We start from the raw sequence: 14690 nt of genomic DNA, 5'->3' as shown, positions 1-14690 counted from the left end.
AGAGAAAAGCAGTAATGGCTCAGCAGCGAGTGCTGATTTTGGGGAGGGGGGAAAATACCTTCCATCAGGGGACGAGGCTTTGGGCTGATGCTGTCTTTCCCAAGACCAGGTGATGCAGGCAGTCTCCACGCCTCTTCGCCTGGCCCGTTCCCAACTCCGGTTGTTTGCAGCATGCCTTCTATCGGATTTCTTCTTTAATCCTCCTGTTGTTTTTCATCTTCCAGCTACTTCCCATGAGTGTGTTTGTTGCCCTCATTTCTTCCCGCTTGCTCTTATCCCTCTTTCCTCTCTGCGCCTTCTCTGGGTCCTTTTTTTCTCCCTTAGTGGTGTGCGTATTGTCCCAGCCTTAACAGACATCAAAGAGATGTAAAGGATCGGATGTCCCTTTTGTAACGCGATAACCTTGCCGGTGTCACTGTGAATATTCATACATCTCCAGGCTGCAGGCAGCCCTGGGGTGAAGGAGCACCTCTCCCCTGCTGGCGGTGGGCTGCCTGTGGTGCCAAATGTGAACAGAGCTAACTGCTTTGGTTCAATAATATCCTGCAGCAGCAGATTTTACAGGTTAATTCCGAACCGCTGTGAAGAGTCCCACCTTTTTGTGCTGCACGTTCATTGGCCTTTGATTCCCCCTCTTCCCCGAGTCCTGGAGCAGCAGCCCTGCCATTATTTTTCATGTAATTTTGGTGCCCATTTCTTGATTACTTCTTGTCGTGCCCTTCTTTCCAGTCCAAATGATTCCAGTCATTTCACCCTTGTTATTTTTCATTTCATTTCATTGCAGTGGTGGAGAACTGGCCTTTATGTCCAGGTGTTGACCTACAGCATACCCCACAAAAGTCATGTAGCGTACCTGCGGTGCAGCATTTCCATCCGTAAACAGACGTAAGAGCCAGGAAAGCAAACGGCAGGTCTTTGCAGAGGGGAGCTGGTGCTGTGCTCTTCTTGCTCCTCGTCCCTTCAGGAGGCTGAAGGAGGCAGTGGGGCCGGTGTAAGAAAACTGCCCGCTGGGTGCTTCCCCCTCCCTCTCTTCTCTGGCTTGGTCTGGTGGGCACTGCTGCCTCCTCGGGGCCGGGGGCTGCTGACACCCTTTGCCTCAACATGCTCTCACGCGTTTCAGCTGAGGTGGGAAGATCCGTCAGAAATCTGATGAAAAGGTATTAATGAGGATGTGCAGAAGACATCTCAATCAATGAACTGGGAATTGGATCAAATTGGGAATTTGAATTGCCCAAAGCCCAAGTGAGGTGATGGACAAATGGCTGGGAAGAACTGTTTCTTTTAAGTTGTTGGGAGTGCACAGCTGAGCTCCCAGCCAGCGGGATGGTCACTACCTCCGTTTAATTTACCAGGCTCCAAAGTACGCTTTAAATACATGAATAATCATGAAACGCAGGCAACAGCTGAGCTGCTGTAGCTGAATTTCAGACTCAGCAAAGACAGGTGAGAAGTGAAGCTGAACTGACATCTCTGTCTCGTAACATGTGTGTGAGAGGTGACAGCGAAGCCCGAGATCTTCTGTTGTAAGATCAGAAGTGAATATCTGACGGCAGGAGTGAAGATTAGGGCTCAGGACATCTTCTTTTACATCAGCAGGCTTTGCTTAATGCAACCAGTTATTTTGATTTCTTAATCCAAAAGTAAAGCCTTCTGGCATTGAGCTCGTGGGATAATAAATGAAAGAATAATTCAGTGCAATGGGAACTTCACGGTCAGCTCAAATAGATTCAGCACTAACACAGTGTGGTTTTCTGTGTAGGTGTAAGACGAAGACAAAGTACGTGGATACCTGTTGCCTTTGCACTCTTGCTGACAATACATAAGCCTAAGTAGGTCAAACATGAACAATACTCATTTTTAGAAGAGAACTATAAGCATTTCTAGTTTCTCTCTCTCCCTCTCTTTTCTTTTTTTTTCCCAGGACTTTAATCTTTTATATGAAGAAGCAAAGTATTACCAGCTGCAGCCAATGATTAAGGAACTTGAGCGATGGAAACAAGAGAAAGAACAAAGGAAACATTTCCAGCCTTGTGACTGCTTGGTCGTAAGAGTGACTCCAGATCTGGGGGAAAGAATTGCATTGAGCGGGGAGAAAGCTTTAATAGAAGAGATCTTCCCGGAGACGGGGGACGTCATGTGCAACTCCGTAAACGCAGGCTGGAACCAGGACCCTACCCACGTTATTAGGTTTCCTTTGAACGGATACTGTCGGTTGAATTCAGTGCAGGTAATGGCCTTTCGGTGCTGGCTCATCTATTTGCTGGGGTATTTTTTTATTATTTCTTGTTGAATTATATGCAAATTATTTGCTTCTGCCCAATTACCTTCAGTGCTTATACTGCAAGGAGACATTTTCTGCGTGGTGAGATCACAGTCTTTCAGGTTTTCCTAAGTCTAAGCAGAAAAATAGATTCAGATTTTGTGTATGTTAGTGCCATGCTGGTCTCATAATGGTGTTATACTGATAAATGCTAATTTTTTCATCAATGTATAGCCTGCAGCAGTTTTTTTTTCCTCCAAAGTGCCCCCAGGAAGAAAGAGAGAGTTCCAAAAACTACAAAAAAAAATCTCCACACCATTTTATAGAAAATGCAACAATGTGTAAATGCATAATTTATGTCTCACTCATAATTAAATGATGGTGCCTGCGGGATGGACTTAAAAAAATTGATCTCTGCACTTTTTTTTTTCAAAAGGATGTTCTATAAAAATTGCCCAGAGTATTTTAAACAAAATGTATTTCGTTTTATACTCAGAGTTTTGACATTAGGTTTAAAATTAAACATATGAAACAAAAGAAGGTAACTGGACAGATAGGTGGATGGTAGCAGAAATAAATATGTGGCTTTTGTTTAGGCAGCAGCCTTATGGGCAAGAAATGCCATTTCACAAGGGATCACTGCCACTGCGGCCAAAGCTTTGGTGGTGTAGCTGTCCTTGGGCTGCGGAGAAGGAACGGTGCTGATGATGCTGTTAACTTGTGCCTTAATTAACAAGGGCAAAACAGAGCTCTTGGTTTTTCCATGTATGCCTTTAAAATATGCTGCAAATACTTGTATTATGGGAAATGCAATCAACCTGTGGGGGAATATTTCCAAAGTTACTGTCCCCTGCAGACAGGCTGTGGCTGCAGATGTTAACTGGGCTGTGGGAAGTGCCTTAGTGGTCTTGATAAATTTCCCTGTGGGCAAATGCCCACAGAAGAGCTGGCCCCTGGGACAGCCTGGCCAGACAGGTTGGGGAGGGAGGCGTAATAGCAAGGCAGGGCAAGAACCCAGAGCCCTTGCTTACCTGTGGTGTTACTACACAGCAAGCTGAGGCACCCTCCATCTCCCAGGCTGCAGTTGACAGCATTTTCGGGAGACCTGCAGTTACCAGAATATGTAAAGGTGGACGGAGTCATTTTAACAACCTGGATTTGACACTGACGCTTCCCTTCTTGGGGCAGCGTTCCCTGGTGCACCGTGCACTAATAGATGCTTTTGTCCAAAACCATTCTAAACCCGGCTACTTTTTGGTGATTTTTGGTTCGACTCCCAAGTGTTTTATTTGGTTGAACTTCACCAGTCTGACACCCATGGTTAATCTTGCACAGTCCGTAGCAATTTCACATTTGGCAAGGTTTAGAGTGGGCTGCCCCAAAAATAGAAGGCTGGAGGTGGGTGGGAGGCAGATCCGTTTGCTGGCATTGGGAACAGTGATGAGTTCATCACTGTGCTGGGTGGGGAAGGGAGCAGCTGCAGTTTAGCTAAGGTAAGTGGACAGGGAAGCGTGTTCCTGTCTCAGCCACGCTGTCCATGTGATACAGTTAGATGCATGGAAGAAATTAGAATAACTGATCACTGCGAGCCACTGACGGGCTCAGCACTGCAAGCAGCCAGTCAAAGCGCTGGCTGCCCACACGGCTTAGCACTTGGCTCTGCTTTACTGGTAGGAAACGTGTGCGTGTAGTAAAAGCTGAATGCTAATTGTTGTTGTTATTTGAATGTGTTTTGAATTCAGTCAAAATTCAGACAGAATCAAAAGAGTCTCTTCGCAAAAAAAAATTTCTGTGAAAGAGTCTGTAGTATAAATAATATTATTAAATTACATCATTTTACTAAATTACATCATTTTACTAAATTACATCATTTTACTATATAATTAATAGAAAGTGTTTTCAAACACTTTCTGGAAAATTATGCATTTCTGAGACCAAAGGCTGATGAAATCAGCAGCTAATTATCATTGGCTCTGATGGACTCCAGTCAGCGCATCAGCGCTGCCCGTCCACTTCCCAGGATTTTTTGGCAAAACAGTATTAAGTCAGAAGTTGGAAGTACAGTGAAGCAAATGCACAGACTTGAGGGAGATTGGTTAGGAGGGGCGGTAGTTGAAGAGCAGAATCGTTTCCAAAGAATGTCAGAGTGATGCAGTAAGTCTGGCTGCTGTTTGCTGATATACATCACTTTTGTCTCCCTCTGCCCTGCTGAATATATTTGGCAGCACAATTGCAATTATTTATAAATTTTTTGGATCTTTGGAAAATATTTTCATTCAATGTCTTGTGTCAAGAACTGTGCATATAAAACAAAGAATGCCAACATTGACTAGATAGTGGTAGCCAAAAAAATAAAGTAACTCTTAATTTAATGCCATTTGTAATTACATATAGGTATAGAGTTTTCTTCAGACTGACACTGTTTTTTCAACTCTTTGCAACAAGTGCTGGTGAGATACACAAACTTACCTTCGAGAAAATTCTGTGATGTTTGTATATGTTGAACATTGAGTCTTCATAATTAAGAATGTATTCGTTAGTATTCTGCAAAATTTAAATGAAATGCAATAAGTGAAAGTATCATGTTTCTAGTTGGAAAACCTTTCAACAAAATCAGCTGTGCTCGGAATACTGGACGATGGAGTATATTAAATCCTAGCACAAATCCTCTATTTAATATTGTGTGTGTGTGTGTCTCTGTATGTGGGAGAATCACAGCTGATATGCCCGTACTTTTTGGCATTTTTTCTTTGGAGATTTACAGGAAAGTAGCTCTGATTTGATTCAGAGACGCTTACTGGTTTCCCTTTGTCTGTGTCTTACCTTCCCAAAAAGTAATGCACATAGAGCCAAATTCGCTAAATGGCATTTAAATCCCTTCATGTTCAACATGCCGCTTAGTCTTTGGCGTGCACCGGTGCGTGCACACCAGTGCTCAGCGCACATGGACGCAGCCTTTAGGAGCCTTTCTCCATAGATCTGAGCTCAACCTCATCCAAGTTACGCTTAAAACTCTGCAATATTTAAACATTCTCTGCATTGTTTACGGGATTTGGCCTGTTTTGTTTCTTGCTGAGAAAATTGATGATACCAAGGTTTTTAACACTAGATGATAGCCTGCAGTCTAGTCCTCCGAGCGCGTAGGTAGCAAAAATGAATCGCTTTGTTCTGCGTGCGGTGCTCTAAGGTGTAATGTCTACCTGGATTGTGTGTTTGCAGAGAGCTGGCTCGGTAAAGGAGAGTCCTATGTTAACACACAGCCTTCCACAGCTTTGGACCGAGGCAAGCCAAGGGCACCCCTGTGCTTCTTTTGTCTTACAAGCAAATTGATTTTAAAAAGTTTTTAGCAAGGATTTGGAAGTTGTCTCTCTCTCTGAAATCTCACCTGTCAATCCTCTGTTCCGCTATCCAGTTAAACGGAAGAAGCCTCCTTTCCTGTGACTGGGTTGCCCCTCATCTTCATCTTTCCAGGTCTAGGAACAGGGATACATAACACAGTCAGAATACACTCCAGCCTGTGAAACAGCAGTCTGATGAGGTCTTATTCCTCCTTCCCTCTCAAATTCCTGCCTTCCTCTTTGAGCAGGAACAAATGTTAGTGTCTGTGCCCCGTTTCTGTCCTGTGGGCTGCATACAGCCCGGACAAGTAAGAGAGTTGTAAGCTTTCTCTCTCGCTCGCTCTTTTACATATATTTTCATAATGCACTCTCCCACCCCTTCTTTTATTCTCTCCAGGTTCATTTTTCGTCCATACTCCGGAGTGCTTTTTTGGTCTTTCCGTTCTACAACTTTCTTACAGTATAAAGGATATAAAAATCAGGGCAAAAGTCAGTGAGATTTGGCAGATGTGACTTTCTGAGAACATAAGTCCCTATGTCCCAAGGCCAGGCAAGAGCTCCTCAGGCAAGTTGATTTCCAGCAGATTTGGCATGGCTTAGGCAAAGCTGTGCTAGAGCAGCTCCTTTCCTTCGCCTGTCCTTAGCAGCCAGGGTAGCAAGTACAAGGTTTTAGTTACCACTAAAAATCCAAACCATGGATTAAAACGCAGATGGGTAACACAGGTGACCTCAAAGGAGGGTTCCCACGGATTAAAACCAGCAAATGCTGCTGCCATGGTTTGCATTGCACTGCAATACCACCTTGGATACAGTTGTCCTTTTGAAATCGGTTACTCTTAGTAAAAGGCTCCAAACTGATGTGTCTGGAGAAAGCAAAGGCAACATTCAGGCAAAAGAAATCACAGAATCGGTTTGGTTGGAAGAGCCCCCTGGGATCATCGAGACATGGCGTTGTTAGGGCAAAGGTCAGACAACTAGACCGTGGCACTAAGTGCCACCTCCAATCTTTTCTTAAACACCTCCAGGGGTGGTGACTCCACCACCTCTCTGGGCAGCCCATTCCAATGCCTTATGACCCCTTCTGTGAAGAAATGCCTTCTAAAATGGTGCTGTAAGAAATGTACCGTGGCCTCACCTGGGTCTGTGCACGAGGGCAGTGGTCTGGTGTGAAGAGCTCCAACGTAGTCAGCTTGGGCCTTGAAACGTAAGACTTTCAAGTACAACTGCAGTAGGTGTAACTGCTGAAGTGCTTACAGGGCTAGTAAAACCAAGAAAGAAATAAAATTCTTTCTATAACATAAACCCGCGAAAGTGTACGAGTTGACTCTGTCTGAAGGTGGGTATAGTGCTTAGGCAGTTCTCTAGGTTGAGTGAACAAGTTTTTGAACAGCCTAGTCCCTGTCGCTGTGGGTGGCAGACAGCTGTCCCATGGGGATGCTGGCTTTGCCAAGTTGATCAGGTTTAGTAAATCACCAGGGTTCACTTCCCAGCGCAGCGGGCCCGTGTGCTGTAGCAATGGAAGTGGGACCTTGGGCGAGACTGTTAGGGAACAGTACAGGCTGCTCCCCTTGATGGCATTTATCAGTAGAGAAAAACACCGGGAACATTTTTCCAGGCTGCTGCCCTGGACTCGGGAGAGCCGCCAGTGGCACGGTGGGAGCGCGGCATCTCCTCCGGTGGATCTTGCATTGTAGATCTGCTGAAGGTGGATCTGGCATCTGCTCTCACCTAACGCTGAGAAAAGTCTGTGTGCGTCCTGCTCTGCTGGGAAACCGTATATCAACATGCTCACGCATGTGAAAGCACGGCCCCGATCATATTGCCAAAATCAGTATATCCTAGGGTAATGTGCTGTGTGACAGTCTCAGAAATTAAAGTTGCCTCTGGGTTCCTTAAATTCATGCATCTAAATTGCACCAACTTTTCTTTAGAAGGAGAAAGAGAAAATACGTATTTGGGCAATACAAATTAACCTCTTTCTTGGGCCAGAACGTTTCCCTGTTGCCCACGTCTTGGCTCCGCATCCCGTCCCTGCCACGCTTTGCTAAAAGCAGCGCTCCCTTCCAGCAAGGGAAAATCACAGCTGTGATTTCCATGAAGATCTGGTGGAAGTGTCACTCAGACCCTGATACATCTTCATCTGCCAAGGAAGAGCTGAGAAATGTTTTCAGCCCCTTTCTGTAAGACTGTTCATACGACTAATGAATAATGGACACTTTTATTACGACTTAAACCCGATGTTGCTTTCTATAAGCAGTAAGAGATAGCATCAATATCACCACAGTTCACTATTTTACTATATAATGTACTAATCTGCTCTGCAGAGTGCTTATCTGTTTGATTAATTTTTGTTTTCTACAGAGGTTTGCTGAGAGCAAGACTTTAATCACAGTGTAGTCATTTAAGAATAAGCTATAGAATTATAGCTGAATAATATTAATTCAACAAGGACTCAAAAGCCTAAATCCATCATTTAGATCCGGTGCTCCTGAATGCTTCTATCACTAAAATTTGCCAAATATTAATCTGATTTTTTTCCCCCCACATTGCAGGTGCTCGAAAGATTATTTCAGAAGGGATTTAACGTGGCAGCTTCGTGCGGCGGTGGGGTGGATTCCTCTCAGTTCAGTGAATACGTGCTGTGTCGCGAAGACAGACGACCACAACCTACCCCAACAATCAGAATAAAACAGGAGCCCCTGGACTAGACCCTACCCGTACTCCTTTGTAACCGTAGAAGTGTTTAATAGTCCCTTATGTGAAACACTTAAGGATTTGCAAAACAGTATTAGCAAACAGATTTTGACTTTATGTTGCCAATTAGTGGTATTCTGAAACTACCTGTCACATAGCCAGCCATGAAATGCATTTGCAAAACCAGTTGTCCGTTTTTCACGATGAAATTCCTGAGCACGCTCAGCGTACTGGGCCTGCTGGGAACGTACTTTGGGCTGAGCAGCTGCGGTGGTGAAAAAGGCAAAGCTTCATAAACCCCTGACCCTAGACTGGACTTCTGCGGAAAGACCAATTAAAGCAATTTGAATAGATCAGCAGGAGAAACGGTTCTGACAGCCTTTCCAACGATCCCCCGATCCTGTGACGCGTGGAAGTGGGCGCCTCCGAGAGGAAGATGGTACACTAAAAACTGCACTGAGTATCTTCCCTGACTGCTGCACCTCCTTCATATCAGACGTGCTTTACACCCCCATACATTACGTTACACCTCTGTGATTGTACTCACTCATGCTAGCAAATGGCTTATTTTTATACAACATTTCCAACTGAAATATCTCTCTGTGGACAGAATCCAGAATCAGGAAAGGACCGATTTATAGTCAACTGGTGCTCAGTACTAAAAAACCCCACACAAACAAAACAAAAAAGCGATAAAAAAGTTGACAAGGCCAATTATGGCAACATTTGCAAAAGTAGGGATCTGGAAGTACAAAAGAAAATGCCATCCAGCATCACACAAGGGTCACATACCTAACGTGGAGCTGTAGTTCTCTCAAAGCCAGTCTTGTTTTGACTCGGAAACCATTAAGTTCTGCATCATCAAAGAAGCGTGGTTCTGCCAAGCAAGCTCTGCCGCCCCTCGTTACTGATTCACTAACCATGTTATAAGCCCACACTTAGGAGGCATCGTTAAGAATTTTGGACAAGCCTACTCTTTATGGGTCTGGAATTTTTGCAAAAAGATCTTAAAACCCTCTACTGCCATTGTCCGATGAAATCAGGCCACCTTCTGTTTAGATTGTTTTTCCTCTATTATTTTAAACTGTTATTAAAATACCGATTGTGTAGCTGCCCTCTATCTGTGTAATTTTCTCTTTAACGAAGCCCGCTGTCTGCAGGAGGTTACTGCTCCTTCCATGAATCGGTATCGACTCTGACTTGCAGGGCTTCCTAACTCAGGAGACAGCACCATGTTTGCAGGTGCAAGGTTATAAATAGCATTCTGCTAAATCCTGTTTGTTGCTGTTTAGCATGATTGGGTCCTCAATAACTAATTCATGTGTTAATCACAATTTAGTTTCTCCCACATTAATTTATAGAATACTGTTGTAGATGCTGAATTTTAATTAAACTCTTTTTAGATGCATAAATACGGCCATATAGAACAAGGGACAGAGTACTAAGTGGTCAACAATTCTTTAATGCCAAATGATTACAATCAGGCAAAATAAATTAAAAAAAAATTAAGTAATATTTTCAAAAGCGATAAGCTGTACTGACTATCCAAGGTACAATCTAGGCAGGGGTCTAATTTTTGGAAAAGGGCTGGATACCTGTCTGTGGAAAATCAGACCTCTGCAGGTTTTCTCACCTTGGTTACCCAACTTGGAAATCTCGTCTGGAAATCTTTGCCGATACGTGTTGGCCTGCTAACTTAGCAGAACAGTTGAGCAAACCTGTCTACTTTAAAAGAGTTGTAAAGTTATTTTATTTTGTGGTTTTATACTTGTACAACATTCTAAAGTTGCTAGGCATTGCCATATTTGAATATATGGCACAACATTCACCTTTGTATGTAAGATATCTGTAGAATTGTATATTATACATTTAATATTGTAAAGAACTTAACGTATAATTGTCATGTATTTGTGTATGCACATTTCTTATACAGTACTTCATGCCATAAACATTTCTGTAAAGTAAAGGATCAAAAATAAGCAAGTAGGGTGGAACACTCACTGTATCTCCCACGTTGTTTGAAAGAGGCGAGAATTTTTGATTGCGTCTCCTCCGGCCTTTTGCTCCATTCAGCTTGATGTAGCCACGTCTTACAAAAAGGAAAAAAAAAAAAGGTGTTTTATTTATTACTTTCATACATTGAGTTCACTTCAAGTTCAAAGAATCCTTAACGAATCCGTTTAGCCCCTTGTTTTTATCCTACATACACTTTTGTCCTGCCCTCCCGAGCAGGGAGCGCGAGCACTAGCAGCGGCTGAGCGCTTCTCTGTCGGCGCATCCTCCCCGTTCCTCACCTCTCAGCCAGGGGAGAAAGGCGACCACCTCACGTGGTTCAAAACCTCACCTTTACCTTTCAACACAGGGGCCCACTTCTGCCGCTCGTACTCAGGCCGAGCCTCCCCTGAGGTCCGCAGGGGCCATCTGCCAGCGGGGCCAGACGCGGAGCACCCGCCGAGCGCTGAGCAGGTCCAGCTCCCGCCGAAGGTGCAGGCAGGCAGCTCTCGCAAGCGTGGAAACGGGAGGATGCGTTTAGATCTATGCAGGATGTTGGAAGTCTTTGTGGTCGGTCGGTTTGTTTTTCTTCAGTTTGGTGTTTACCGTATTTTTTTTTTTATAGCTCAATAAAGCAGCTCCAGTACTTGGGGCAGCTTGCTAAGGTGGCATCGTAAAGGGTTCCAGGCTGCGCCGGCCGAGTTAAATGTGAACTTGAGATGGAAAGTTTGAGCCATGACATCACAACATTGACTGCAAAATAGCACTAAGGCAAGGAAGACATATGGAAACAATCACTTTGTAAGAAGAAATATGCCTTTAAAAAAAATAAAGTTAAGCTAGGACATGTTCTTTTAGTTAGTAACTTCAGGTCACTTATTTAAAGTTTATTACAGTTTCATTTATATATTTTTTACTTATTTCCCTGTATTTTTAGGCAGCAATATCAGCAAAAACTGATTTGAATTTTTACTTCTGGCCTTAAACCATAGCAACATAACTTAATTAAGAACATTGCTCAGCATTGCTAAAAGAGGTTTTAAAATACCATAGAAACTCCAGTAAAGCTGTGGTGTGCAGCCAGCAAATGTTTTTATTATGAAGGCCAAAAAGCAAACGTAGCCTGGGTTTTCGCCCAATTCCACTGAACAAAATTGTTCTGATTCTCCGTTGCTGAGCACCGAGAGCGTGGCTTGAAGAAGCCAAGTCTTCACTAGCACTTTCTGTACCAGCCTCTGACACCACCGTGCTCCCAACTCTCGGAAAGAAAGCGAAAGAGAGAATGTTGTGTTGTGCTTATTGGACTGAGCGCTTCCGAGAAAGCAACTGTTGAGTGCATTCATTCACTGTATTAATAGCATCGAGGTTTGTTGACAATTTTATTAGATGTTTGACAAAGGATAAGAATCAGCACAACAAAACATTGAAGTATTTGGTTTTAATATTTCTTTGTGGGTATTCTGTTCATATTTTAATGCAAAATGTTTCTGAACAGTGCTTAAGAACTACAAGACAATGTGAAATTCATGTTTGATAAATTAATACTGTATGTCACTCGATGTGTTACTTTAGTAAATTGTTTTATTTCTTTACAAAATAAGTACAAATAAGGGAGTATGTTTTCACACAAATTGGGGGTATTTACGAGTATGTACAGAAATCATCAAAATAACGCAATTCTAATAAACACAAGGCCTTTATAAACAATATGTACAAATGATCAATACATTTAAAACATAATTTTACACTTCCTGGCCTTAAATACCTTATGAATAATCTTTTGGCTAAATAGCAGCAGTATAAATTTTCTTCTGCTTTTCATAAACCTTAAAAAATAATTAAAACTTTTGTTTTTAAAACTATTGGACAAATAGTTCTATTTGTGCTTTCGCTATGGTTTCCCATAAAAAAAAAATATTGCCTCAAAAAAGTGGCAAGCATAACATAGTAAAAATTGAAAAGATAAATAAGCAAATGTCTCCCTTCCATGGTTACTGATAATACTGTTAGGTTTGAAGTACAACAACTTGTGCCCACCTGCCTGCTCAGTATTCCTATCCGATACCCATTTAAAAGACTTGCAATGACTTTGCTTCCCTTTGGTGTGGGCCCCTTGAATTCCAATTCAGCAAAGCATTTAAAAAGCATTCATCCCCCCTGTTAAGTACTTAAAAACTACTCATGATGCCTAAAGTCATGCGCTTGTTCATGAGCCTCTCCGGACTGGAGTCCTCGGGTCCAATCGTCCAAGGCAAAGGCATCGCCAATCCCGGCGGCGCCGGGCTGCCAGGGCTCACCCCTGCACTCCTGACTCTCTAAGAGTGGAACTGGCCCCCAAAAACGTCCTTTATGGTGACTTTAAAAATCCATATAGAATACTCTACAATCTTTACTGAACAATACTCTCTCTTAAAACCACCATTAAACCATACTCTGCAATAAATAAATTAAGATTTTTTTTTTTTAGAAAATAAAGCCCAACTTTGATTCATGTTACTGATCAGCTGCTACAAATGTGCAAAAGGTTGAAGAGATTTAGAAAACAACTGGAAGTTAGTCAAGGTAGCTCAGCTGGGACCCGAACACACAGATTTCATACACTCAGGATTTGGTTCAGCAAATGGCTCAGGAAATGAGCTGTGCTGTAAAAGCAAAAATCCTAAATATATAAAATTTGTGAGAGTTTGCAGTGGCTATCTCTTAACTGTGCAAAAAATTGCAATTATAACTAATCTAAAATAACGACAGGTATCACCACGGTTAGTCAGTGGAAACAGTGCTAGTAAAACTAAAAAGAAAACAAAATCGGCACCGTAAGCAAACATACAGGTTAACACCATGGTTAGGTCCCGATCCTGTGAACCTGTCCCAGTCCTCCTTGCCGTGAGATGGTTTAGGTGAGCCGTTGCAGCAGTCTTCCCATCTGCCTAACTTCAATGCCATTGACTTCAGCCTTGTCTAAAATGGCCCAACGGAGCAAGACTTTGATGTTGGGATGTTGGTTACATCTGTAGATTTAACGTTTTAAAACCTTTTGCACATTTTTTTGTGTTTTTTATAATTTTTTTTTTATTTTTTTTTTTTTTTTTTACATAAAGGGAATTTATTGCATGTGTCTGACAATTTTACAAAACAAAATTACTGGAACATTGACTTCTGAAAAAAATAGAAGGCACATTAAAATGACAGCTTTTCAATGCAAGTTGAGCTTCTGTATGGAAAAATCAGTACAATTCTTGGCTTTATTTAAGCAGAGCTCGATAGAGCAGGAGAGAATGGCTCGTTTCTCTTTCCTGTTCCATGTAGAAGATGAAGTCCCTGAGGTTTACGCGAGTTATTTTCTGTCGTGCATACTGCCTGGATGAAGGAGTCCCCAAGCCAGCCTGACTTCCACCGGACATACCGAGGCTCTACAAAGAAAACACAGCAAAGTCAGAAGTCCTGCAACAGTGAAGAGTTTCCTCATCCTCTCAGGTTTACAACTACTAACTGCTGGATTGTTTTAAACATCTTAAATGGATTATTATGGGCCCAATTCTGAAAGTATTACATGAGATTTTTTTCTTTTTTTTTCTGCTCTTCTGAGTCTCACCAAGTTAACCTCAGTAAAGAAACTCAAGTGAAAACACACGTGAGGCTAGACCTTGTTCATTTACAACTCGTGACAAGTATGCCTGACTAATTCTCCTGCTACAGTCATGTTAACCGTAGACGTATTTGACCAGTTTCATTTCAGGAGCCTTTTAAGGACAAAACTATTTGCAGCAGATAAAGCCATCTTTAGTATATCAAATGTCTGCGCTATCCTGCTCCACATCATGGGTCTAGGACTGGAAAACGGTGAGTGGTGTATTGGGATGCTGCTACTGCAATAACCTCCGCGGCTGCAAGTCCCACGGGGGCCTCTGCTCTCTCCTCTGGGTGTACGGAAGAGAAAGGCTCAGTGTGGGGAGATACTGAATAATCTTGCTCGAGTACACAACCAACGCTCAGCTGAGAGATGAAAAAATAAAATAGAAAAATCACAAAGACTCAGACACGGTGCAATGATAAAGATAAATATTAGTATACTCTTTTCTAAAGCTATGTTAAATAATTGGGGTTTTTTTGTTTAGATTGGTTCAAAGGTACTGAATTACTGCATACCTCATCCTGGCTTTCTGTATAGAGGGAGAAAATTCACAAACTGGGCCTGAGAACACTGTGATCTGAATATTCAGAAACTGAAAGGAGGTAATCACAGACTCTCTGCAGCCTTGTTGAGTTTAAAACTGAAATCTGATACACGCACATACTCAGCCCTTTTTTCCTCCTTAGGAGACCACTGTTTTTATTAATTCCAATTGATTTCTGGCAAAATAAACTGTTCTAACTTAGAAAAATAGGTTTTAATCTCTAAAAAGATT

The 14690-nt window shown here is 42.4% G+C and overlaps 1 protein-coding gene across 1 annotated transcript; it reads left to right on the top strand.

The window, feature by feature from the left end:
* The first annotated feature begins 1921 nt into the window (after positions 1 to 1921).
* LOC104168835 (BTB/POZ domain-containing protein kctd15) lies at positions 1922 to 8697 on the top strand. Its single transcript, XM_009709559.1, has 2 exons — positions 1922 to 2227; positions 8151 to 8697. Exons 1-2 carry the CDS (start codon positions 1970 to 1972, stop codon positions 8304 to 8306), a joined length of 414 nt encoding a protein of 137 aa, XP_009707861.1. The 5' UTR covers positions 1922 to 1969; the 3' UTR covers positions 8307 to 8697.
* Positions 8698 to 14690: the final 5993 nt, after the last annotated feature.

The sequence above is a fragment of the Cariama cristata genome, unplaced genomic scaffold (assembly GCF_000690535.1).
Source record: "Cariama cristata isolate BGI_N322 unplaced genomic scaffold, ASM69053v1 scaffold23281, whole genome shotgun sequence".
Taxonomy (NCBI): Eukaryota; Metazoa; Chordata; class Aves; order Cariamiformes; family Cariamidae; genus Cariama; species Cariama cristata.
This window is presented reverse-complemented; position numbering and strand designations above follow the sequence as displayed.

Coding starts and splice junctions, on each gene's coding strand:
- LOC104168835 (XM_009709559.1), top strand. CDS start 1,970: ATGATTAAGGAACTTGAGCGATGGAAACAAGAGAAAGAACAAAGGAAA. Junction 2,228..8,150: donor GTCGGTTGAATTCAGTGCAG/GTAATGGCCTTT, acceptor CCCACATTGCAG/GTGCTCGAAAGATTATTTCA.